Below are 26,553 nucleotides of genomic sequence, written 5' to 3' on the forward strand. Positions count from 1 at the left end.
AAAGTCTAAAAAGTATTCGTACACCATTCCAAAACGAATAACTTTTTAAAAATTGGACCAAATGGCTTGAAATTATTCGTAATTCATAAATAATTTCGTTTTTTAAAATTGCGAAGAAGAAACTGTGTCCTGCAATTGATCAAAACAAATTTTACTTTGCATAAAGACTATTCGTAATAGTTTCACGTATCTGCTTCGCATCTCGTTCGCAAGTCGCATAATGGCAAAAGCTTTGTCCATCATTCTTTATGTGCACCATTAAAATCCTTGTCACGGGATGTTAGCGAATCTGGGATTTGTGCCTGGCTGTGGTCATTGGAATCCTAAGCATGCGGATCGTTTTCGAGAGGAGTTGAAACGGAAAATGACTGCCCGATGGTAACGATCGGTTATGCGGCTCGATATGGCCTCCCCTGTGTGCGCGTCCGCGCTTTAACGGGATTCTCATTCGCGAAACGAGAGAAGCGAGCGTAATTCGTGCCGAAATCCCTTTCGGCCGTTCGCGACAAACGTACGTAATCGGTTCCACACGTTTCCCGTGGTGAGACGAGAACAAATGCGTTCTCAGTTTCGTTTTCTCTTTGGAGGCGCCGACACAGTCTCAGAATTATCGACGATTCTACGTGGAATTTGTAAGAGAGAAAGACTCGGTCGATCGGATACCACGCCGGAAATGGAACCTCGGTCTTCGTGGCGGACGCTTTGGTCGCTAAGCTACATAGATTTTCAGCGATTTATTCTTTTCAAATTCGTGTACAGACTAAAGGATATTTTATTCTGATAATTTAATAGTTGTAACCTTGATACAACCCTTTCAAAGACACTCTTTCACGTGTGTTTGCTTTAATACAAATCGCAGTGATTTTTAGGAAGTCTAAATCACATATTAATGTTTCTTCGTCCAGAATAATTTTAAACGCGAGGGAGGTAATTTTCAAATAATATGCGTTTTGTCCACATCATTTTGAAGTCTGCGTTCATGGACCCGATAATACTTCAGAAGCGATCAGTGGACATTTGAATATGGCTCTATAACAGCTCGCAAAGGGCAAACGATGCAAGATTGATGCAAACCACATTTTCCAGACTTCACCATATCAGCGGAATTGCCGTCCCACTCACCGAAATTCGACCTAATGATTACAGCATATGATCCATTTCGGTCATCACAGCCTGCACTAAAGCGCACAAAAATTTTGATTCGATGAATCAATCTTCGGTATTTACTCAATCCCGAGTGGCACAATCTGTTGGTAAAAGCGACGTGTATGAAGTGTTTGAATTCGCGTATGAATACTAGTTCGAACTCTGCTTAAAATGGTATCTATGATTTAATAAAAAAAAGTTGGATTGCATTAAAGAGTATAAAGTGCATTGTACCTGGTGGGTGTACGATTTTTTCCTCCACCAGTTTTTTTATATTTTGACTTAAAAAGGAGCAGTAACCTGTCCTAGTTCCCACAATCACCATGTACACTTTATTTGAATCTGTAAAACGTTTAAATTTTCAATACAAGATTAAAAAGCTATTCTTTCTCGCGATTCCGACTAGTTGCAGTTTTTTCCAATAATTTTTATTCAATTATTTGGTCTAACTTTAAAACAGCCATACTATTTCAAATGGTGTTCATACACTTTTTGTATCACAGTGTGCCCACTCTAAACGCTATTCCCCACACTTCCGCCGCAGCCCGTTCACAGATTGAGGAAATCGAGGGGAATACAGTTTACTCCCTCTCTGATAACCAGATTAATACGTGACCAGTCTACGATCTTTTACAAGGGAAGGACCCCATGTGTCCGACTTCGATTTCGATAATTTTTTGTAAGATGATGGTATATGGATCCCTAATTATGTATGCAAAATATTAGGCGTGGTTACTAAATAGTGTTAAAGATATAAACAATTAGAGTTTCATACCTTGTTGATATACCATGATTTAGTATGAAACTGTAATTGTTTATATCTTTAAAACTACACCTAATATTTCGCATACATACTTAGGGATCCGTATACCATTATCTCACACAAAAAATTATCAAAATCGAAGTCGGACACTTGGGGTCCTTCCGTTGTTAGTGTGGAATGTTACTGGAGGTGCTGGGATGGGATAGTGGAAGGGGAAAAGGAGGAGAGGAAAAATCGACCAGGTTTGGTCGATTCTGGCGATACTGGTGACGCGTTGCGTCTCTGTAATGCATGGGTCAGGTACTAGCAGAGAGAGAGGGTAACTTTTCCCCACAATTCGTGCTGTCTCCCCTCATCAGGCGACACTGCTATCAGAGACCCACTCTCGTCATCTCAGCACAATATATCTCTTTCAAATCAAAAGTTACAGGGGGTAACTTGCTTCTCGACTGACCTAAGCACATTATAAATCTGTTCTTTTCTTTGTAAACACCTCTTACAAATTCCTACTACGACCAGAAGCTGGGTTTCCGATCGCTCCCAGTCAAGGTTCAAACGTAGCGCGTCGTTTCGGGCAGATTCGATCTGGTTTCGACAAGGAATTGTCGAAATCGAACAGCGGCGGCGTCGGCGGTGGCGGTGGACAATCGGAAACGAAGCTATTAACAGCAATCGGATTCCGAGGCGCTTACGGCTGATTAATACGATCCCCGATACTACTGCCGCCACCCTATCCGGCTTTTGAATCACGACTCCTATGGCTGATTCGTTATAATTTGCTTTCGCTGACCCGAGCCATATCCGGCACTCCTAATCACAGCCCGCGAGAGCCTGATTCACCGTGATTTGCACGGTCCATTTCCGATTCCATGACGTGGATTACTCGTAAAGATGAAAGAGCGTTCTTTCGATCGACGGTGTACAACCTGATCCATGACCCTCCGCACCCCCTCTCCTCGTTCCTCTTCCGCTCGATATTCTTTCACCGGCACAAAACGAACACACTGCTTTTATTATTTCATCCGCATCGTTCTACTTTTCCAAATGGGGTATCGATTCCCGACGAGATCTCTCTCTCCCTTCCTCTCTCCTCTCTTTCTCTCTCTCTCTCTCTCTGCTTGTTCGATTCCGCATCGCGCTCAATCCACCCGGCGAACTTCCGATTCGATCTTCGTGCGAGCCCGCTCTCTCTCCTTCCTATCTCGCTGTGTAAAAACGGAAAAACAAATAGCTTCGAGTGGCGCAACGAAAAAACCGACGTTTTAAGCGCTTTCGCCGATCCGTCGTAACCGTCGAGCAACATATACACGATTTATCGGAATAGATCGTACCGCTTCAGAGCGAACCTCGAGAGGACTACCCGCGTCGTCAACGGTGGGACATTGGGTCGGAATAGCAAAAAGCTAAACAAAATTTTCGACCTACTTCGAATTCTATGCAATTCCGTGACATATTCTTGAAACTCCGGGCTACGTTGTAATACTCGCAAACCTTGTTGTAAGTCGACCGAAATTTTTGAATATCGAGAGAAATACTTGTTCCGGATATATTGCTCTTGTTCGGAAGTTGGGGGATTTCTGTTGACCTAAATCCGGCTACGCGTCGTTAAAAAGCATATTTTTAGTATTATAACTATGTAATTTTAAAATAGTGACTCCTGTTACAACCATTCCAAATATTTAGATATCGACCCAGTCAAATATTATATTAACCTCTTGTGAACCCTTATCGCGTATTTTTGCTGAACATGTTCGCTACCACCGTCACAAATATGCGACATCCATAATCTGACAGTTCACTTAAAAACAAATTAATTTTATGCACTCTCTCTCTCTCTCTCTCTCTCTCTCTCTTCGTTGTTTAAAGTCACAGTAGAATGCATACTTTTCAGAGAATCCGTGACTTTCTTCTGCTAAACTGTTTTGATAATTCACATTGGGTACGTTGGATTTAATGAAACTTTCATACAAGGAAGTTGAGCAACGAAACAAATGCTGGTAGCGAACGATCAAATTATATTGCAAGCATTTGATACGCAATTTGTCTTACCACAATTTAACACGATGCTATAAGAAAGCAAGTAAAAATTGTTTCGAATTACAGTACGCTCTCACATCGTCCATTTTCGCTGTCCGGTTGACAAATGTATGTTGATTGATTACGGGCCGGTGTAATGGTCATTTTAACTTCGTCGTTATTCTTTTTATTATGCAATTTTGATGCTAGCTACTCGATTATATACGTGATTAACACAGACAAATAGAAAACTGTTATTATACCGGGGTATATCGGCCGGTAATCGATCAACATCCATTTGTCAACCGGACGGCGCCAACCGGACAATGTGAAAACGCTCATACTGTCATTTAAACAAACATTACTTTTCTTACTATTGTATTTTCATCTGTAATCCTTCTCCGTTTTTGTCGAGTATTTTTAAAAATGACGTACTAAATACCTTTTGTATAATATTTCATATTTTAGCGCATACTGAAGATGTTCCTACAGCATAAATGTATAAGGAACCACAGTCTAGTGGCATTCGAATTCAGCACATCAGAACGACTATATGTATAATATTGTATCTATAATAGGTACTGCGGTGAGATGACAAAAAGGTTCCCACTCTACCTTCCCCTTCCAAGATTTACCAGTCACGTGACGGTATTGGCAGAGAGAGGGTAACTCTTCCCCTCGATTCGTGCTCTCTCCCCTCATATGACGATAATGCTCTGCCAGGGACCTTTCTGTCATTACTAGACTGCGGATGTTTATTATTAATTTTAAGAAAGTGCTACCAAATAAAATTCTATTTTCATTGGCAATAGCATTTGTACATCCGTGATAAATAAAAATCGTATTAATTCTGTTGAATTTAATACTCCAGCAATTTTCGAACTTTTTTATAAGCCATACATGCATAAAGATCTGCAGTCTAGTCATTACGAAAAAGAATAAGCCCAATGAGGACGCAGGAGACCTGATACGATGAGTCGCTCACCACCAAGGGAGTAAATGCGGAGAGTAGGACCCCGGGTGATGGTATATCGGGCATAGGAGAAGAGCTATGCCCTGGGCGGTGGGTTTTCAGTGGGTATGGGTAGGTATATAAGTCCTGTTCCCCTAATTTCTATCTAAGGGCGAGGCCGCGCCGCACACTACCCCTCGAACTTCATCTTAAGGGTGTATGCGTAACAGCATTTCCGCCATGAAACAAAAAGAAAAAAGGAAGGGACGTTTCCGTGATACATACCTCAATACTAAGAGTTTGGGGGAGGCAATTGTAGAGTTGAACCGGGTTCAGAGACTCGGTTGGGAAAGAATGGAGAGAACGAAAGCGAAGTAGAATGGTAGGAAGGTACTCACGCTCTCGAACTTGTCCTTGTTCTTGGCATGCTGAGCGATGAACCTGGCGTCGTCGATGGTCTTCTCGATCTCGCGGACCAGCGGCTTCTCGAATGTGGGGCTGACGTCCTCGTGAGCGTAAGCGGGGCTGGCTGGTCCGAATAAGTCGTCGTCAGCCCCGGGCAGTGGTAGGGCGGGCAGGGGCTCTTCGAAACATGGGGCAACGGTGCCGACGGTGGCCACGGCGCCCAGGTCGTACCTGGTCGCGGATGGTGGGAGCTCGTGGACGGGTCTCTCGTAATCGCCGCTGAACCGTTTCCCATAGTACGCGTCGTACTTGTCAGTCTCTTGTACATGGAACACATCGGTGAGCATACCATCGGTCGGTTTCCCGTTGGCCGCTTCGACGTCGTCGTCCTCGTCGTCCTCGTCCTCGTCATCGACCGGCTCGCCGTCCACGATCCCGATGACGCTCATGCCGCCGTTCCTCGCATCGTCCTCGTCCTCGTCGTCCTCTTCTTTCTTCGGCCTTTCGATGAAGAGGAACCGCGGCAACCATTGTATGAACACCACCCGCACCCAGTTCGACATACGGTGGGTGACCGGCGAACGAAAGTTCACGTTCAGCACCGCGATCGTCACCACCACGGACAGCGTGACCAGCACCATCGTGAATAACAGGTACTTGCCGAGCAACGGCACCGTCAACGACGTCGGCGGTATGATCTCCGCCAGCAGCAGAAAGAACACCGTCAACGACAGCAAGATCGAGATCGAGAGCGAGACCTTCTCCCCGCTGTCGCTTGGCAGGTAGAACACCAGCACCGAGAGGAAAGATATGCCCACGCATGGTATGATCAGGTTCACCGTGTAGAAGAGGGTCTTACGGCGCAAGGTGATATTGAACACGATATCCGGGAACGGCTCCTCGCAGCATATGTAGAACGCCTCGTTCCTCACGGCAGGCACTTTTATGATGTCCCACTCGACGGAAATGTAGTAGTCGGTCAAGTCGATACCGTAATCGATGCGGTTCGACTCCTCGGTCTGGGCCAGGTGACGGAGGTCGACCTGCGGACATTGTTACAAATCATTATTGTACGCCATTCTATATACAGTAAGAAGGAAAATTGAACCAGTGAAACGATTATGATAAAACATCGTTATCTGCGTATTTATTAAGGAGCCGTATTCAGTCGAAGGATTAATATTTGTAAACTATATCACCTACCATGGACATCGATTACCATAATTTCTTAAAAACCTACGAACATGATGTTTTATCTCTCTACTGTTCCTAAAGAATCGAAGCCTAAATTTGTTCTCACCCTCGCATTTATCCGCCGGTAACACACAACTGAACTGAAGTATAAAAGAAAAAATGAAACAAAACCGGTTCAGATAAATTGCTCGGAGAAAGTAGGACCTGCACTAATTGGCTTCTAAGCCTTTCAATTACGATCACCAATCGCGAGAGCCAACTTCGAGCAAACCAGCCAATGGGGTCAAAGCGGAAATATCTCCCACTGTTCTAGAGCGTTTCGCTCTATCGCCAGCCGTGCGACGTAACAAAATACTGTATCCCCGCTTAAATATCTCGGCCACGAGACATTTCGATACCTCGACGGAGCGTAGCTCTTAAATCAGCCCTGGTCTCGAAGATTTTCGGATCTTGCTGTGCAGGTCTCCCCGCCCACCGGATTCTCATTCTCTCTCGCGCTACGTCGGATCCAATTGAACAGAGAAGAGAGCAGAGGTCGGCTAGGAAGAAGCGCGGAAAGGGTCGATGGAAAGTCGAGAAAAAGCCGAACCGGGCGAACCAACGAAATTGGATACCTCTAATGGGTGGCCGGGCGGTCGCTAGAACTGTTTCTCGGAACCTGTCGTATCTCGGAACGGAAATAAACTTTGGGGAGTGGAGCCAAATATCTGTGTCCTCTCTCCAACTTCTGCCACTCGCAGAATGCGCCTTGATTCTCGCCGAAACGTTTCTTAAGATCTCTCGATAAGCTCCCGGTCAGATTTTCCTCGCCATTCCGATGAAATACAATTTTTTACAAAATTGTCGTATAAATCAGCTAGTAATTCTCTTCTAATGTCTCAAAAAATCTCAAGCTGTTTGAAGTCGTTCAAAAAAAGTTATCCCGTTTCAATTCTCTGAGGAATATTTCAAAATTGATTACAGAAAGATCAGATTACTAGATGCGACCAGAGGTCCCAAGATTCAGACTTGTGTCCCCACTCTGCCTTCCCCTTCAATGACGCTACTACCATTACCCACACAACCGCCGCGGCTCAGTCACGTGACCCGTTTCGTCTCTGCATGTGTCCGGTACTTACAGAGAGGGGGTAACTTCAACCCTCAATTCGGGTTCCCTCCCCTCATCTGGCGTCTCTGGGTGTCAGAGTTGGGCAAAAATTTAAGATTAAATACTTATTAATCGTTAAAAAATTGCGGTTAACGATTAAATACTTATTAATCGTTAATTAGGAATAACGATTATTAATGATTAATGAAATACGGAATCAATACTGTATGAATACTGAGAAAAAAGTAAACTGAATTTAGGTGTATTGTCATTTGGTCTATATACAGGGTGTCCCAAAATTCCTTCAACAGCCGGAAATGGGAGATTCCTGACATCATTTGAAGCAATATTTTCCTTTGCAAAAATGTTATACGCGGCTTTGTTTAGAAGTTATTAACAAAAAACACGAACCAATCACAGCGCGACCTAGACGCGAGTTGGCACAGTCGGCCAATAGACAGTTGGCGCGCCATGACTACTGTGCCAACTCTCGTCTAGGTCGCGCTCTGATTGGTCCGTGGTTTTTCGTTAATAATTCCTAAACAAAGCCGCGGATAACATTTTTGTAAAGGAAAATATTGCTTCAAATGATCTCAGGAATCTCCCATTTCCGGCTGTTGAAGGAATTTTGGGACACCCTGTATAATACAAACTCTGTTTACGTGTTTCTATGTTTTTTTTTTCGATGATTTATTTTTTTAATCAACGATTGACGATTCACTTCATCAATCGATTGAATCAGTCTCCCATTTTTCGATGATTTCTTTTTTTAATCGTACACATTAATCAAACAATCATGATTAAAATTTTAATCGATTAATGCCCAACTCTGCTGGGTGTTTTCGTACTAGTATTTGTACAAAAACTAGAAATAAAATGTCTACCATAAACATAGAAATTGCGGTTTCAATTTGTTCTGTACAGTTCGCGATTATAAGCCGGTTAATCGAGGCCCCACTGTATAAAAAATATCATTCAAAATTGAAATGGCCTCTTAAGCTCGGCTCGTTCCTCCTAGTTTGCTGATCTTCTTGCGACTGGGTTTTGCCGGTTGTTCGTAAGCCGTTCGGCAAAACTGGATGGTCTCGATTAGTCGCGATCTGGTCAACGCGAGAGAGGATGACTGTCAACCTCAGGGAAAAACCGTGTCTCTATAATTATCCTCGGTTTTACGGAGGACTTGTTGAACCGCGATCGACCGTCTCTGGGGAAATAAAGAAAACGATGCCATCGATATGTACAAGTAGGTCGAGCCCTCCTAGTCGACGTCTCGAGCGCCTCCTTTGTCGCGAGAACCGCCGGACAAAGTGAGTAACGAGCTACGGACGAACGCGTCAAAGACCACCGATTTAAACGGAAATATCGACACAGCGAGGAGAGACCACTTTCAGACTGCGAGTCCGAGGATCCTCCGAGGCTATCCGTCAAAGCTGTGAATTTAAATCCGTCGAATCCGTGTCCCGTGATTCCTTTCGATGCGAGAAGGTCGCGTTCAACGTTCAATTATATCGAAGGGGGACTCTATCTTCGCGTTTCTAGGACGAGACGGAATCCTGTTTCTCGCGAGCAGATAAAACAGACAAGATGAGATTCTCGGATTGATCCCTATGTATTATTTATATTAAATTCTAGGTGAAAACTCGTAAATGCCTTTTAAAAATAAGCAGTGTGATCTTTGTGAAAGAAATGCAGACATTGGCGATCGGAGGATCATTAAATTCTAGGTGAAAAATCGCCGATGGTTTCTACTAAATATAATATAATTGTAATCTTTGTGAAAGATAGTTTACTTTCATTGATTTTTAAGGGTGAATTCTCTGCTGTCTGCTTTTCTGGCACAAAGTGATACTGAAACTTAACGATCAGAATTTGATAACAGGTTTTGTCTGGTCCATTTTTTACCATTATTGCTGACTAGTAAATTATTCTGTCGGTTTTATCGTGGATTTGGGCGGATCGAGACGAAATCGAAAAAGAAAGAGAGCCGCGAGCCATGAAAGACTGACCGTGACGTCTGGCCCAAGAACGGTCTTGGTTTATTGTTCCAGACGCGGGATTTACTCTCGCAATGGTTGCTCGCCGGTGAAATCCTCCGACAGCTGGATTTGTTGGGAACGGATAAATCTGCGCGTTCATGGGAAAGGTGTACGGTCATCGGGAATGCGGGGGGAGGAGGCAGTAGGGCGAGAAGGATTTCGAAGAAACCAGACCATTCCATCCTCCCCGAATTATTCTTCTTATCTCTCTTTTTATTGCGAAAAATATTATTACGAATTAAATAAATATGATAGCTAAGTTAACAATACTGTCACATGTTTCGTCATTAATAGACTGAGAATTTTGTAAATTTATGACAAAGATATGTAGATCGACAGCAAAACAGTAAAAACATTTAAAGAATCTAAAAATTATCTACAACTCACAGAAACAAGTGCCTATGCAGCTTTTGCATCTTGAAATTAATACACAGACAATTTTTATTTTACATAGAAATCTGCAGTCCGGTAGAAAGTCATCATTGACTATCCCTATCAATAGTAAATATTCCGATGATCGGTCGTTGTAATTATTTTTGATGAAATTTTGATTCGACTCCATAATCTGAATGAGTTCGTTTGTACACCAAACATATTCTCCAAGAAACATTCACAGCTAAAAGATAGGTCCATTCAAGCGAGAATTGGCAGCCTGAATTGGCGAGCAGGAAGACGCAGGCATTCCTCAGTCGAAGAGAAAACTTTCATCTGAAGCAAGGTTCAGGAGCCGTCAGGAGGGACGCTTACTGAAGCGAGAAGACTTCTCAAACACGGTGCCGATGTATCGCGACGTTTTGTCGATGCCTGTCGTCCTGTTCCAGCGGTACCGACAGATCATACGTCTATACGGGGCGAGCGAGGGCATGAAATATTTCTCGTGGAGAAAGCGTGACCGTCTCGTGCTGAAAGGCGTCTAACATCCACGAAAGATACAAACGGATGTCTTTATCGAGGCTTTGAAAACGACTGATCAATAGAGCACCCGGTAACGTCCAAAAACTAACGATCATTTATTTTGACAGCCTCGTTCGTTCCTCTATCAATTTTACGAATCAATCGCAATTGCTATAGGCAATCAATCGTTTTGCACTCAACAAGTTGCATTTTACAACTTTTTTATGTGGTCCTATATTGAAAATTTAAAAAATACGTTTTGTAGGTCTGCGTCAATTATATGCACTGTGAACGTTTAATCGAAATCGGTTGATACAGGAAGAAACGACAGGCATTGAAACTTGTAAGAATTCTTAGAGATATAGGCCGAAAATCGTGAAAATCTGCAATTTTTACAATCTTTGAACGTTTTGTAGCTCATTGCAACGTCGACCGATTTTGACGAAATTTTCAGAATATGTTTAATTCACACAGATCTTCAATACGTATTTTCTAAATTTTCGATATAGGCCCACATAAAAAAGTTGAGAAATGCAACTTTTAGTATCTTTTCTACAATTCCGATTAATTACAATTTTTGAGAAAATTTCTGTTTACATCCTGTAGTTAACTAATTGCTCTAGCTTCCCAAAAAAGTTCAAACCGTATAGTACAATATTATAAGACTTATCGTCTTTTTTAGAGCGTCCGAATATTAATTCGAGTATAACTGTAAATCCGTGTTCGTTTCCGTCCACCTCAGTCTAGCGTTAGCTTCCGAAAGGACCAAGTTTTAACCAATTTTATGACACAAACATTTTCGTGTTAATTCTGCCTATTTCATAGGAACCCACAGTGCGACGCGTGTCTGCGCTCCGATATATCGATTGCGAGCAAAGACGAACGACACGGAGAGCTACCACGTAGAACTCTCGGTCGGAAAATGGATGTTTTACCTGAGCGGAAGCGATCGGTTGCAGGCACGAAAATAAAAATTGCCGATGGTATAGAAACGGGGGAATTCAGCGACGCGAGGCAGTTTATCGACGTCGACGTCTGCGCTCGTCATTCTTCCAAAGGATTCCGCGAGTTCCGGACGATACAGAAGCCCGGGATCGAAAACGAGCCGCGGACTAAACGTCAGCCGTCGATGTTAATAGAACCCGGCGAAGGAAACAAATCCCCGGGAGGGTTGAACGGTAACGCGTTCTCGCCGGCGAGACAGAGACGGTTGATGGCTTGGAAGAGATAAACGGCAGTCGGAAAGTGGCTGGCGCGAACTCCCCCGCGAACTTTCTTCTGTCGCGAATGGTTACTCTTTCCGGCGACGAGGCCACCCCAATAGATTTCATTCCGCCCCGAACTTCCCGACGGTCTATTGTTTTTCGGATTTTCGCGAGCCTCCCGCGGCTGTTTGCTCGGTTCTCGTGAAGCCACGTTTATGATGGAGCTGCGACGTTAAACCCCTTGCCCTATTATAACGAATTGGACTTGCGATGAAGATTGTAAACAAAGTCTAACAAATAAGAAAGTCATGCCCCTCTTTTTTCAAGCGTTACCGCTTCACTAGATCCAAGGAGGATTACCCCTTAGCAATGGGGATAAAATTTTTACAGTTACAGTAATGATCTACGGTGTAATTTAAGATATTCACAAACAAATATCAAACAATTAAAGCAGAAGAGGCAACTGTTTGTTGTTTGTTCCGTTTTCCACTAATCGAGAGCAATTTTTAAGGGTAGTTCACTAAGTGGAAAAATTCTCTCTTCGCTCGAGTGATATTTGTTTACCTTCACTGACTGGACTCGGGCGAGATATAGGTTTCTGGTAGAGACGAAGAACAAGAGGATTCGCCGGCTGGTTGAAACGGTTTGACCGCGGGACGAATATCCGCGACATTGGTCGCTATCGATCGCGGGCCGAGGGAATGAAGATCAGAGGAAATTTAATCGCATCGGGGATCACGAGAAAGTGGATCGCGACAGGAGCAAAAATACCATAGCCAGACGCGTATGAATATGTAATGTGTTGTAAAGCGCGCTCGCCGCCGGACAAATATTCCTGTCACGCGCAATTTAGCGAAAGAACCGACACGGCAGCCGGTTAAGTAATTCATCGAAGATTTGCGGTGGCTCTGCAGCGACATGAATTATTCCATAGAGAACGGTACGTATAGCGTTCGAATGCTTTGGAATCCAGATGCTCGAGGGATCCGTAACGGTGCAGCCACGAAACGAATGAAAGAAAAACACCGGGGAATAGAACTGTCAACGTAACTTCTAACGTAATAAATTGTTTAGACGCGCCATGAAAAGTTAAAGGAACGTTCTTCCCTGATCCCGAGTCCGCGTTCTTGTTTCTCGCCGCAGCAAGGCGCGGCGTTTCGCGCGCAGATAGCTTAAACGGAATTCTATGAGCCACCGCCCCATTTATATTCCGCGCGCAATGAGTTTATCGCGCTAACGGATAAATGCACCTTTTGAATCGTGGTTGCAATTGTAATCGAAATATTGGCACTATTCTATTATTTCGTTTTGAATCGATTTGGTGAATAAAGGTAATATGAAATAGCATACAATATTGATAAACAACGGATTCCAAAGGTGTTCGTGCTTATTAATTTTCCAGACTGAGCACGTCAGTCGAGCGTTCGCGTTCGAACCATCACAAAGGGAAAATACGTTCACGAAGCTTTGAAAGATGCATTTTGCTACTTGTGAGTAGACATAATTAAAAAAGAAAATAGATTTTATAGTTTTCTATGCGCAACTTCTATTTCTTCCAATTGTCTTAGAAAACGTCATGATTTTCTAATTATTACCATTAGGCTGATCTTTATGCAAAATAAAAAGTACTTCCCCTTTAATATTTTAAATAAATAGTATTCCTAAACAATAGTATTCTTAAATTCTTCTAATATCTTTGTATCTTTGTATTTTAAACACATAAAATCTGCAGTCTAGTAATAATAATAAAAAACCGAACAGAACGATCCAGATCAGTCTAAAGCAGAAAAACTAATTCGTCGGTTCTATTCATGTTTATAATGGCTGATTACGTCACCGTGACCACGCGGACGAAGAACCAGTTGACATTCAACGATCGTAAGAAATTTTCTTCTCCGTTGGATGAAATTGAAGCGGGATCGAGCGTGACCGAATTTATAGCACGATCGACGATCTCTTAAGGAATACTTTATTGGCCTGTAACCGGACTCGGATCGAAATATGACCACCAGTAACCGCGATCGATTCAGCCGAGCAATATAAGAACCATCGCCAAATGTCATCGGATCCTTGACGTCATCGATCACTTTTCTGAATTCGAAATCCACCCGAGATTCCGATAAAATGAGAATAGGGCACGTAGCAGGTCATCGGTGTGCTGGACGAAATGGGAATCCAGGCTGGACAAAACTATTTCAACCTTGCAACTGATTGGTTTGAGCATACGTTTAAATATTATATGTATATGTTCGTTTGATGAAAGCTTCAAATTAGAAATGTAACACACATCCAGTAATGTTGCGATCTAAGAAAAACCATTGGGTCCGTGCTGTTTCTTAGATCGTGTAGTTCTACTGTTTTTTTTTTTTAAATAGAACGTATCTATCCAAATGTTCGAAGACCCTTTTCCGACTTATTATATACAGGGTGTGGCCGGACGGGTGATACAACCGAGCAGGGAGTGATACTACATGTAAAAATAAGTCGAAAAAACAGAATAACATTTTTTGTTTGACAAAATCGAGTTTGATAATACAGCGAATACACGTGCTGTTGCATAGAAATCGTCTGACGCGTCTGACCATGATCAACCAATTCTACTTTGTGCATATACAGTGACTCGGAAAAATATTTGAACGCTCTAAAGAACACGATAACTTTTTTAATATTGTACTATACGATTTGAACTTTTTTGGGAAGCTAGAGCAATTAGTTTACTACAGGATGTAATAAGAAATCTTTTCAAGAATTGCAATCGATCGGAATTGTAGAAAAAATACTAAAAGTTGCATTTTATAACTTTTTTATGCGGGCCTATATTGAAAATTTTAAAAATACTTTTTGCAAATCTGTACGAATTAAACATATTCTGAAAATTTCGTCAAAATCGGTCGACGTTGCAATGAGCTACAAACGTTTGAAGATAGTAAAAATTGCAGATTTTCGGCCTCTAACTGCAATAAATCGACGGATTCTTATATCTTTCAATGCCTGTCGTTTCTTCCCGCGTCGATCGATTTCGATGAAACTTTCACAGCGCATATAATTGACACAGATCTACAAAACGTATTTTTGAAATTTTCAATATAGGCCCACAGAAAAAAGTTGTAAAATGCAACTTTCAGTATTTTTTCTACAATTCCGATCAATTGCAATTTTTGAAAAAATTTCCTTTCACGTCCTGTAGTGAACTAATTGCTCTAGCTTCCCAAAAAACTTATCGTCTTTTTTAGAGCATCCGAATATTAATCCGAGTCATTGTATCAAAGCACACGAACCTGACGGAACTTTGAACTCGATTTTCTCCGAAAACAAAGCGTCAAACAAAAAAATGTTATTCCCTCTTTGTCGACTTATTTTTGCATGTACTACGATTTCCCCCTGTATTAGAAAAATCGCGATGTTGTGCACTGCACGGACAAAAGTGGTGTGAGATACATCGGAAGAAAATGTTCGCGTGCTTTAGTATATGCAGAAAGTAGAATTAGTTGATCATGGTCAGACGCGTCAGACGATTCCTATGCAACAGCACGTGTATTCGCTTCATTTCCAAACTCGATTTTCTCGAGAACGAAGCGTCAAACAAAAAAATGTTATTCCTTTTTTTCGACCTATTTTTACATTTAGTGTCATCCCCTGCTCGGTTGTACCACCCGTCCGGCCACACCCTGTAGAAATGACGACTCAAGTTAGAAGCGAAGTAGTTGCAAGAAGTTTACTCGAAGCTGGGTCAGAATCCAACCCGAGAATTGTCGCCTGAAACTCGACGGTAGTTTGTATGTCTATCGTTGAAGAAAGTCGCTTTTTCATCGGACTGCGAATGTCGAAAATAGATGATCACCGTTGGATCAAGGAGTAATCAATTTCAGCAAATATAATTGTACAGACTTCCTTCGAGAAATCTTCTCGCGAGTTCTTGATCGCAGTAACACGATTCCTGAATGGCGAAAAACGGCGAATAAGGCGGACTTTAGCACAGATAATCTCACGATCTTTTAACTCGATTAAAAAACTCTTTCGATGGAAGTATTCAATAGCGACCTTTCAATAAGTCCAGAAATTCAGTTGAAATTCCGAGATAACTACGTTAATTCTACCAATTCGATCAAATTTTTGTTCTCTCATTCCTTTTTATTCTTCGAAAAAGAGAAACCAGAATGGGTGCTCTCCGAAGGAGTTAATGATCGAGCTACGTTCTAACAATCGAGTTTCTTGCGTAAATTCGTGAAACATGATTCCTTGTGGTCCTCGCCGGAATGTCTTGGGCAGGTGAATGCGGAGACTATGATTAATCACTGCCGTGTGGAACGGTTTGTTAGTAAAATCTTATTACTCACCGTGTACCCGTCGTAAGTCCACGAACCAAACTTCATGAAACAAGTCTGCTCGTCAAAGGGAAAGTACTCCACGTTGATCTCGCAGAATGATTTATAGATCGCCGGCGGTTTCCACACGACCTTCCCCGTATGGTGCAAAATCGCCTTGGTCATAATGGTCACCTCGTAGTTGCCGTCGGCGCTGAAAACAAAATTAACGTCCAGCCTGATTTATGCTTCCTCCTGCTACTTCCGCTCTACCAACAGAACAATTACGCTATTCCTGGGTACGATATCGCTCATCTGTTCGTCGCTCGAACCGGTCGACATTGTCTGAAAGCCTCGACAGACTACGAAAATTGATGCCCGCGACTAAAATTGCCGATCATGGCAACTCTAATGTTATCAAAATTACTCTTTTACGTCCTAATTACCAAGTAATTGTTCCTGTGGATTTTGAGCTGATGAATACCGATCTGTCATCTCGCTCTATGTGCTATTTAAATAGCTTTGTTTTATAATTCTTAAAAGAGAGACTCATCGATTGATTACCTAAACATTTAATCTTTAGAGGGATCACAGATGAACTTGGAAATTTTGCGTAAATATACAGGGTGTGGCCGGACGGGTGTTACAACCGAGCAGGGGGTGATACTACATGTAAAAATAAGTCGAAAAAAAGGAATAACATTTTTTCGTTCGATGCTTCGTTTTCGAGAAAGTAGAGTTTAAAGTTCCGCCAGGTTCGCGTGCTTGAGTATATGTATGCAGAAAGTCGAATTGGTGGATCATGGTCAGACGCGTCAGACGATTCCTATACAATAGTACGTGTATTCGCTGCATTTTTATTTTATTCCTTTTTTCCGACTTATTTTAACATGTAGTATCACCCCCTGCTCGGTTGTACCACCCGTCCGGCCCCCACCCTGTATACTCCCTCTGTCCTATAATAATAGTAGCAAGTGAATATTCAAACGGGAATTATTGGCGAATGCAGCTGTAAGTTATGTTGCAGCGCAAAATTGCAAAGCCTTCAATCAAAATCTATATTTCATGACATCTATCATTTCTTTTAACACATCTTTCAATTTTTAGGTTAACCTAATCATTACGAATTATAACCATTTTTCTAATTTCATCCGCTGATCGAAATCAATTGTCTTATTCCAGTTGAATATCAACCCATTGTAAAAGTAAGATGAAAAAAATACAAGTTATGCATATAGGGGAAGCAAAGTTGACCTACCTACAAGTTTAAAATGCAGTAACTAAATTATTGAAAAACCCAGAAACTATCTGAACACACAAAATAAATATTAGGAGAAATATATTTTTAATTTATTGTTTAATGTAATCTGGTTTTTTGGTAATAAATGTTGCGTTCTATATTTATTTTCTTTTGCTGTTATTATTATGGGACAAATTAAATTCATCAACTGCTACTATCATTATGCGGCAGAGGGAGTATTTTTTTCATAAAGAAAATTCAAGTTTTCTCAAGATTAAAAGAATTAAGATATTTGCAGGTTTAATCGAAGTCAAGTACAATTTGGAGAAAATAAGTAGCAAGTAAAATATTGAGTATTGTAACAAACCATTTCCTGACAAATTATATGTAACATTTTGTTTCTAGTCCAATGAAACATGAGGAATTTCGGTGACGTCGATGCACGACGTCGAAGATAAGAGATAAGAAAATCCTCGAGATAAACAATAGTGGTAAACACGGAAACGCACGCTCTAGATACTGAGAGTGCGACGTGGCGTCGAGGAAACAGTGCTGCAGAGGAATAAACTCGGCGGGATAATACTGCAGGATTTCTAATATAATACGCTCGGCTGCAGGTGCACCCGTCGTCGGTGTAACTGCACTTGTTGCGCTATTTTCGGGCCGTAGTTCTCCTTTATTAGCAACGGTGCGACTTCGACTATCACCGACGCGTCTTGCCGATTTCGTCTCGCAGGCTGCTGCGCTAGTGCACACTTAATTGTTCGCATATTCGGGGCGGTGCCACTCGCATTGTCGAGTGAGTTAGGTACTCTCGGAATCGTCAATCGATATTATGCTTTTCATTCTACAAATTATTTTACAGATTATTATCTATAGATTAATTTAACGAAAAGTTAGTACAATATATATATTTCCTATATATTTTACATTCTTATTTCATTAGCGACCTTTTAATTTCTCCAGTACTCTCGCATATCGACATACTTGCAGCCGTATTTCCGTGCAGTTTTATATTTACGTAACCGATATGTGCTAATAAAACAAATATCACGTTACTCTGGAGTAATTATCGCATATCCATGTATCTATAGCTATGTTTATCCGCACATTTTGTACAAATATTACATTATAGGAGCAATTAAATAGCTGTATCTCTCAAAGTAAAATTGATCATTCTAAAATTATACGCCTACAACTAGCTCTAATAATGTTTGATACTACATACTTTTACTGCAGAAATAAATAATTTGGATCGGGAAGCGAAAGATCGTGTTGTTGGAATTTATACACCAAAGAATATACCAAATTATTATAAAAATAAATGTTAGGGTATAGGAAAGAATGCGATAATTAAGTTAGTAATAATTAGGATACAAGCAGAGTAGATCAGGGTAGGAATGAGTGCGGCAAAGAAAAAGAGTGAGAGAAGGTCCGAATGTGTGAAATAAGATAGATATATGTAAAGTTAGGTTAATGTAAACAAAGTCATATTTCATAGCTTTAAGGCTGAAAATAAAGCAAATACAGTACAATGTAACTCGTGGTGGGGATAGAGTGGTGGCCACGTAATATTCCGAAAAGTTTAGAACAGGGGTGACAAACTTCACCCGCCGAGAGCCAAAGAAGCCCCACTATCAATGCGACAGTTTCCCCACTACTTCAGCAGCCAAGTAGAGGGGGCAAGCTTGAGAGAAGAGTGGGGATCGGAGCCACAATTGGCTCGCTAGCAGGGTTGCCATATTTTGCGGGAACAGGGAACCCAGCCCCTTACCGCTGCGCCCCTCGCCCAGCTGCACGGCGAGGGGCGCAGCGGTTAGGGGACTGGTTCCCTGTTCCCGCAAAATATGGCAACCCTGCTCGCGAGCCGCCAGTTCGTCACCCGTGGCTTAGAGAGATTAAAGTAGAAAAACAGATCGCATGATTGGTTACTTCTTCCATCGCACACCCTCGGTCCCGTTTCGTGCAACGAGCGAGGTGCTCCCGCATAAACATTCGGCGGGCACTTAGATCGTAACTTCGGGGATAATTTTCGAGGCGTGGTAACGTAAACGCGACGAGGCAATTGTCGAATCGCATCGCGTTGCGCGCTCCTAGCCAGCACAATATCGAGCGAGATTGCTTCCGGCGTGGCGCGCGGGACGGAGCGCGTTCAATAAATTCCCCGGCGAGAAAGAGATTCGCGGGCCCAGCAGAATATAGAAAATTAGTGGGGAAAACCGCGTTTGAATCTTAAATACGAGGCGGCATTCGAACGGGGAACGTCGGCGCTCGCGACGATGAATGAACGCTGCTGGGGAATTGAGATTGCACGCGTGGAACGCGAAATAAAGCCCCCCGCGATCTCTTCCACCGTCTGTATTTCGTTAGCCGTAGAAAATTGTGCGCGAGCCTGAGAAATGTCCGCGGACCGGGAACGAGGACTAAACGAATTGTTCCGTGGCGCGTCGATTACGTTATTCTTCTTTTCCATTTCCATCCACCCGCGCGGGCAGTGGGCCAGATTCGCTGAAAGCTGATTGAAATTCATGTCTCTGTTAATTATACGTTGTTTATTAGAAACAGAACGGTTTTGGGGGTCGTAGAATTCTGGTATTACTTATTTGCTAGCATGAAAAACTGTCTTTAAATGGCTTAATTTAACGGAGTAATAATTGTGAGGGTAAGTATTGTATAGTTAAACAATTTATCTCAGAATATTCTCCACATTTATGATTTAGTGAAAATATTGGAAAATGTAGTTTACCATATTATATATCACAATTAATTATCTTCCAAGTAACATCAATGTTGTACTAATTTGCTATGTCACGAGAATCGATTTTTGTCGGTTGTCCAAAATCCACACCAACAACGTTTTTATCTGGCCTCAGGGCGAATGAAAAGACGCATTTGCATCGGAAGCCGTTCGATCCGCGTTTAATCGGCGGCGGCGCGAATCGGGCTTGATGATAAAAGGTCCCCCGTTTCTGTTTGGCAAAGACAGGAAACCGGAGAGGTCGATGGCGGTTGCGTTGTGTGCATCAAATTGCAACGCGATGCCGCCGGTAATCCGCTTTGAAGACGCGTACAAGCGGATTTCCGACGTTTACCATCATCCGGAGCTACTGATTGTCGCGTCGGGTTTGTTTGCAACAAAACTTCTGGCCCGAATACAACGCCCACGACCGCTCCTACCTACCACGCCGCCAGTAATCAGGTTAAACGAACCTGGCCGAGTTCTCGTGCGAGTCCCCTGCACTTTGCGGACAGCCGATAATTGTGTTTCTCTTATGTTAGCCGGCGCGGCGCGATTCTTTCGGCCCGCAAACTTCCGACAAATGGTCGCCGCAAGTATGGAAACTGTTTTCGTGCCACGTAAATGGAGGACCAGGGACCGGCCACTGTTCGAGACAATCGATTTCGATGGAAATTGAGTGGGCGGGAGCTTTGATTTGTTAACGGTCCGAGATTGGGGGTTGTAAGCAACCTGGAACCACATTCGATCGGTTTCTCTGATGGGATCGAACTAATTAAACGGCTGGCTTGCGAGAATCAACTTTTCGAGAATCTATATTTGCGATATTGTCCGAGATAGTCGAGTTTCAGGGATTTTTTTGCAGAACTGGCTTCGGTAAGTGACAATTTATGCATTTATGGCAAAGCTGAGACGACAAGATTTCAAACAGTTAAAAATTCAATGAAGACAAGAAAATTTGATGTCCGGTTTATCGAAGTCATTAAAGGAAGAAATAATTTTTTATTTAGCTTCTGTTTCGCGCACAATTCGTGCAGAAAACTTTTATGTTGCATAATGATCACTAATTAACTACACTGCAGATTTTATGCATTTATGACAAAACTGAATAGATGCAATTTGAACAAACAGGAAGACCAAAAGAATTGACAAATATCGATGTATTATTTCCAGTTTAGTAAAATCATTAAATAGAAAACAATTTCTACTTGGTCCCTGCTTCTTGCAATTAACGTAGACAATTTTTTTTTATTTTGCATACTGATCACTAATGACTAGACTATGCATTTAACGCATTTATAAGAGAACTGAGTAGATGCAATTTGAACAAACAGGAAGATCAAAAGAAGTGAAAAATATCGATGTATTATTTCCAGCTTATTAAAACAATTAAAAACAACATTTTTACTTGGTCCCTGCTTCTTGCAATTAACATAGACAATTTTTATTTTGCATAATGCTCACTAATAACTACACTGCAGATTTTATGCATTTGTGACAAAACTGAATAGATGCAATTTGAACAAACAGGAAGACCAAAAGAATTGAAAAATATCGATGTATTATTTCCAGTTTAGTAAAATCATGAAATAGAAAACAATTTCTACTTGGTCCCTGCTTCTTGCAATTAACGTAGACAATTTTTTTTTATTTTGCATACTGATCACTAATGACTAGACTGTGCATTTAATGCATTTATGAGAGAACTGAGTAGATGCAATTTGAACAAACAGGAAGATCAAAAGAAGTGAAAAATATCGATGTATTATTTCCAGCTTATTAAAACAATTAAAAACAACATTTTTACTTGGTCCCTGCTTCTTGCAATTCACATAGACAATTTTTATTTTGCATGAAGATCCGCAGTCTACTGATGACGAACTAGTTAGTACAACCTATACAAGTACACCATCAAAGGAAAAACTCGATGCAGTACGGTGATACGGTCTCGCAGAGAGAATGGACAGGTTTGATAATCCGCATCGTATCGGTTCGATCGCGGTCCATGTATCGGCGGTGTGGCAGCTAGCCACGAGCGCCGCTTATAGGGCTGAATGGTGAAGGGAACCATCCTAATTCGCATAAGCATGGCTCGGTACACGGAAAATTAGCAGAGCGCGCACACGCGGACCCTGCATTCGGCGCAGCTTAACCGTACAAAATTGCTCGCGGCGTCGACCGGAAGTCGATATTCGTGGACCCTGTCCGTCGCGTCGCGTCGTGTTGGCCACTGTGTCGTCGCGACGCCGAGGACAATGCGTAGACCGAGCAATAATTTCGCGGTGACAGACCCGAATAGCTTGACGTTTTAAACGCACTGTGTCTCGAGTTACCCAGAAACTCGAGCTTTGTTCCGGGACCGGCCAGACTCCCGGAACAATTCGCCATCGTTTTTGAGTGGACTCCGCGGACGAACATTTTGACGGGTCACGCTTCGAGACGCGGCAACCGTGACGCTAACTGCCGGCAATGTCGGCTCTCTGAGCTATGACACTTCCGCTCGAGGAAGGAAGTTTACAAGGCTGGTTTTGGGGACTGAGGAATTCGCCGGGCGATCATTATGCAATGCCCAAAATTTCTGTACAGTCACCATGCTTTTTAATAAATCTTCCTTATTCTTCTAAACCAGAGCCGGGCAACTGGTGGCCCGCGGACCGCTTCTTTCCACTCTTCTCAGTGACTGCCAGCGTCTCCCACCATAATGGAAGCGTATACGTCAGGAAAAATATAATTTAAATCACTTGTATAGTATTGTAAGTAATATCTGTATTAATAATTAGTGTGAACTTTATTTTAACCGTCCGACAGCGTAGCCTGTGTCTATTTTGACCGAGGGTATCAAAATCGTCATTCAAGTACTCAGTTTCTGGCCGATTAATTAAAAAATAAAAAGATTTGACGTGTCTACATTTAGTGCCTTTAAAAATTGATAAATAAAGTAATCCGTGGACTTTTCAACATCATCAATGATATAATTATAAAAACGATCCGCTGTCCGAGGGTTAATGAGCAACATCGAAAACTCGGTTTGATATCGACAAAATTATCTTTTGAAGTGTCTCTTGAAAATACTCGAGGGATTTGGTCCACGTTGAAAAAGGTTATTCCAAAAGATCCGAGCTGACTGTACGTGTCCAGATTACTTTGGCATCGCAGCGTACGGACCGGGGTGCAATTATTTTCGTCGGTCCGTTCCGGTCGCAGTTATCGCCCGGATGGCGTGCGCGCGGACAAATGGAAATCTTAATTATTAATTTCAGCCGGAACGTTAACCAATTCGCTTTAGGGATAAATCGATAACTCCGGGAGCGTGGAACCCGGTGAATAACGGTGAGTCGCGGATTCTTCCAGCCGATAGAACCGTAATGGAAACTGGGCGAGAGCCTTGCCGCGAACGAAGGACGACATAAATCACCATAAACATTAACACCCGTCCCGGGGAAACACAGAATCCCTCTTAATGTCTCTAAAAGCTGGCTGGCTTGGTAGCAGGACGTGAGCGGGACCGGCCGAGAAACTATCTTTTGGATTTCCTGCCGGTAACCGGGCTTGAAGGCGCGTGTCCGCCGCGCCGCGCGCCGATCGCGAACACGTACGCTTTTCCAGGTGTTCGGCTCCGTGCATCGCCTGTAAATCACAATAACGGAGCCTGGGAAACAACAGACGGAGACTTTGCTCGTGTCGTGGGAACATGAATTCCGTAGGAAATAAATCTGTCGATTACAGGCCGCTGATATTGGTTCGGCCGCTCGGAAACTTTACCAGTCGGTAATCTGTGCCACTTTCATAGTACCAGGCGTTTGGCGTTGCGTCGTCTTCGAGGAAACGTCGCGACGCAGTGGTCAATTTTTCGAAAAAAATCAGTATGACTTGATAATGTAATCTATTCGTGAATAATAGAATTGAATTCACCCATTTATCGCCGTGGATGAATGTAATCATTCTTATCAATTAACATTGCCATCGATCACGATTTCCAAATGAAAATCCCATCCTGTTACAACAGGATTCGAAGTACGTGCGAAGCATGTGAAACAGACCTCCCATGTTTACACTCCGTAAAGATTGAATTTCCTCGAACCTGTATTTTTCAAATCCTTCTATAGATTTACTTGTTTTTATTACATCGTGCAGTTCTCTTTTTCTTAGATCGAACATTTATTGGATTCCAATTATGAGCTATTACGAATTGCCTTAAAGCGATATTTTCAGGTTTTTAAACAATTCGGAACACATTCAGTTCGACAGGAGAGAAATACGATTTGTAAAGTTTAAATATTAACGAATCAAATTATATATAAGAATTTTCAATTTCTAAATTTTTTACAAATTTTTGTCCCAGTTTCTGTTCTTGCCGACTATTGTGCGTCGCACGGTGCATTGACAATGGATAAAAATCAATAGCTCCACTTAACAGAGTGATATGGAGAACGAACGGTTCGAGCGTATACTTGAAATATGATTCGATGATAAATACGCGGTGTTTGAGCTAGAGTGATCAAGTTTTTCCCAAGACACTAATTTCGAAATTGGCTTCGAAATTCGACATTATCAAACTTAATAACTGGGTCGGAGGGATTATTCATTTTCATCGTTAAAAAATTGAATAGAAACGCTAATTGAAAGTTAGAATCCAAATGCGTAAAGGTGTTCACCCACACAATTTTATTTTATCATCTCAGGACAAGCAAAGTTCACACCAATAAAATTTGACAACAAAGAGCTTTGTTGAACATAATTATTAAAGGATCGACAAAATTAAATGGGCTAAAGATCACCCGTGTACGTAAATAATTTACCGGGCTACTTTATACGTTGATCAGTCAATTACAAAACCACCACACTGCAAAGTCACGCAAAATCGAAGTGATTTAATTAATGTGACCGTAATAAATGAATTATTACTTCTATGAGGGAGTATTTATCTCGAGCAATGGACACACGTTGATATTAGGAGTTATTTCTGGTGAGTAGACTGCGAACCTTTATTTAGAAATTATTTCCTTTAAAAATTTAAGAAAATTGAAGATAATATATCACTAAATACCACTCTCTCGTTGTAATAATAGTTATAAATGTATCATATTACGATGTCATAAACGATTCTACAATACGTGTCACGTAACTTGCATACCTCAAACAATTTTTAAGTTATGCGTGTAATGAATAATTCTTTAATATAAAAGATAAATGTGCGGTCTCTCGTGTTTACAGTGCTCGGTATCTCGGTTTTCATTAATACCTATTTACTTGTATTAATGAAGTCTACCGATTAATACGATTTTTGATCAGCTAAATTCGCTGTTTGACCCACTGCGCGTTATCGAAATTTTCGACAACGACGCGATCGAGCGAACGCTATTTACCGAGCGTTTTAATTCACTTTGCGGATACATCAAGAACGCGGGCAGCGTTTAAGCGGATTAGAAACACCGTTCCTCTACCGTCGACAGAGCTTTTCGATGGTGAGCGCCTTCCCGTTTTCGCTCTCCCTCTTTTTCTCTAGCACGTTTATCCACTGCCCTCTCAATTTCACCCACATTTTCGTTGATTCCGCGCTGAAAAACGCGCTCCCCGGTAAACGGTTTCTACTTCTACATACATAACGTTCGCCGTTTACAACGGCCGCTATGGAATCTCATTAGCGTGTAACGAGAGCTTTTAAGAGCTCGTTCCCCGTGTGCTTAAACATTTAAAAAGGCAACTCTCCCACTCTGTCGTATCCTCGTTTAAATATGAAGTTCCTCTTAAGCACAAGAAAGTTGCCACGAACGTGCCTTGAGCTGTTGTTATCTATTATGCTCAACAGCTTCTGCGTAAGTAGAAATCATCCCTTGTTCCAATACCGACCACTGTTCCAATCCGACACTATTTTTTACCCATTTATACGGGATCTTGATTCAAGTTTCATTGTACTAACACAAAAATGGTTTAATAAGTCGTATTGCATATTATTCTCCTCTATTAGGTAACACAGAAATCATTTTGTTGGAGTGACGTATACTTCCCGCGTTTGTTTGCGTACTGGTTGAGCACTCTTAGCTACGTGCGCAGCAGAAGCGGGTGCGTTTCGATAATGTTTTATTTTATGTGTTTTTATCGTGCATTTACTTCTGATGTATCTCACACGACTTTCGTCCGTGCAGTGCACAACATCACGACTTTTCTTATACAGAGTGAAATCGTAGTACAACCGGACAGGGGGTGATTCTATATGCAAAAAATAAATTTTAAAAAAGGAATAACATTTTTTCGTTTGGCAGCTCGTTTTCAAGAAAATCGAGTTTAAAATTCCGCCAGATTCGCGTGCTTTTTTAATTAGTATATGCAGAAAGTAGAATTGGTTGATCATGGTCAGACGCGTCAGACGATTCCTATGCAATAGCACGCGTATTCGCTGCATTTTAAAAAAATGATATTCCTTTTTGCGACTTATTTTTGCATGGACTTTTAGGAATCACAATTGACCATTTCTGAACTCCTCACTGCGATGTTGAAGCGCCAGTTTGCATAGAAAAAACCATTGCAACTCGAGCACTCGGGCAACCTTAAATTACAGAGCTTACGTGTATGC

The 26,553-nt window shown here is 41.9% G+C and overlaps 1 protein-coding gene across 2 annotated transcripts in view; it reads right to left on the reverse strand.

Annotated features, from left to right (window-relative positions):
• Positions 1 to 26,553, reverse strand: part of Nachralpha1 (nicotinic acetylcholine receptor alpha1) — a 214,094-nt gene that overhangs the window by 20,568 nt on the left and 166,973 nt on the right. For both annotated transcript variants that reach the window (XM_076427713.1, XM_076427712.1), the window contains exons 5-6: positions 16,036 to 16,216; positions 5,276 to 6,325 (exon numbers count right to left, since the gene is read on the reverse strand). In XM_076427713.1, coding sequence (XP_076283828.1) covers positions 5,276 to 6,325; positions 16,036 to 16,216 — 1,231 coding nt within the window. The remainder of the gene's footprint in view (positions 1 to 5,275; positions 6,326 to 16,035; positions 16,217 to 26,553) is intronic.

Source organism: Lasioglossum baleicum, chromosome 7 (assembly GCF_051020765.1).
Source record: "Lasioglossum baleicum chromosome 7, iyLasBale1, whole genome shotgun sequence".
Lineage (NCBI taxonomy): Eukaryota > Metazoa > Arthropoda > Insecta > Hymenoptera > Halictidae > Lasioglossum > Lasioglossum baleicum.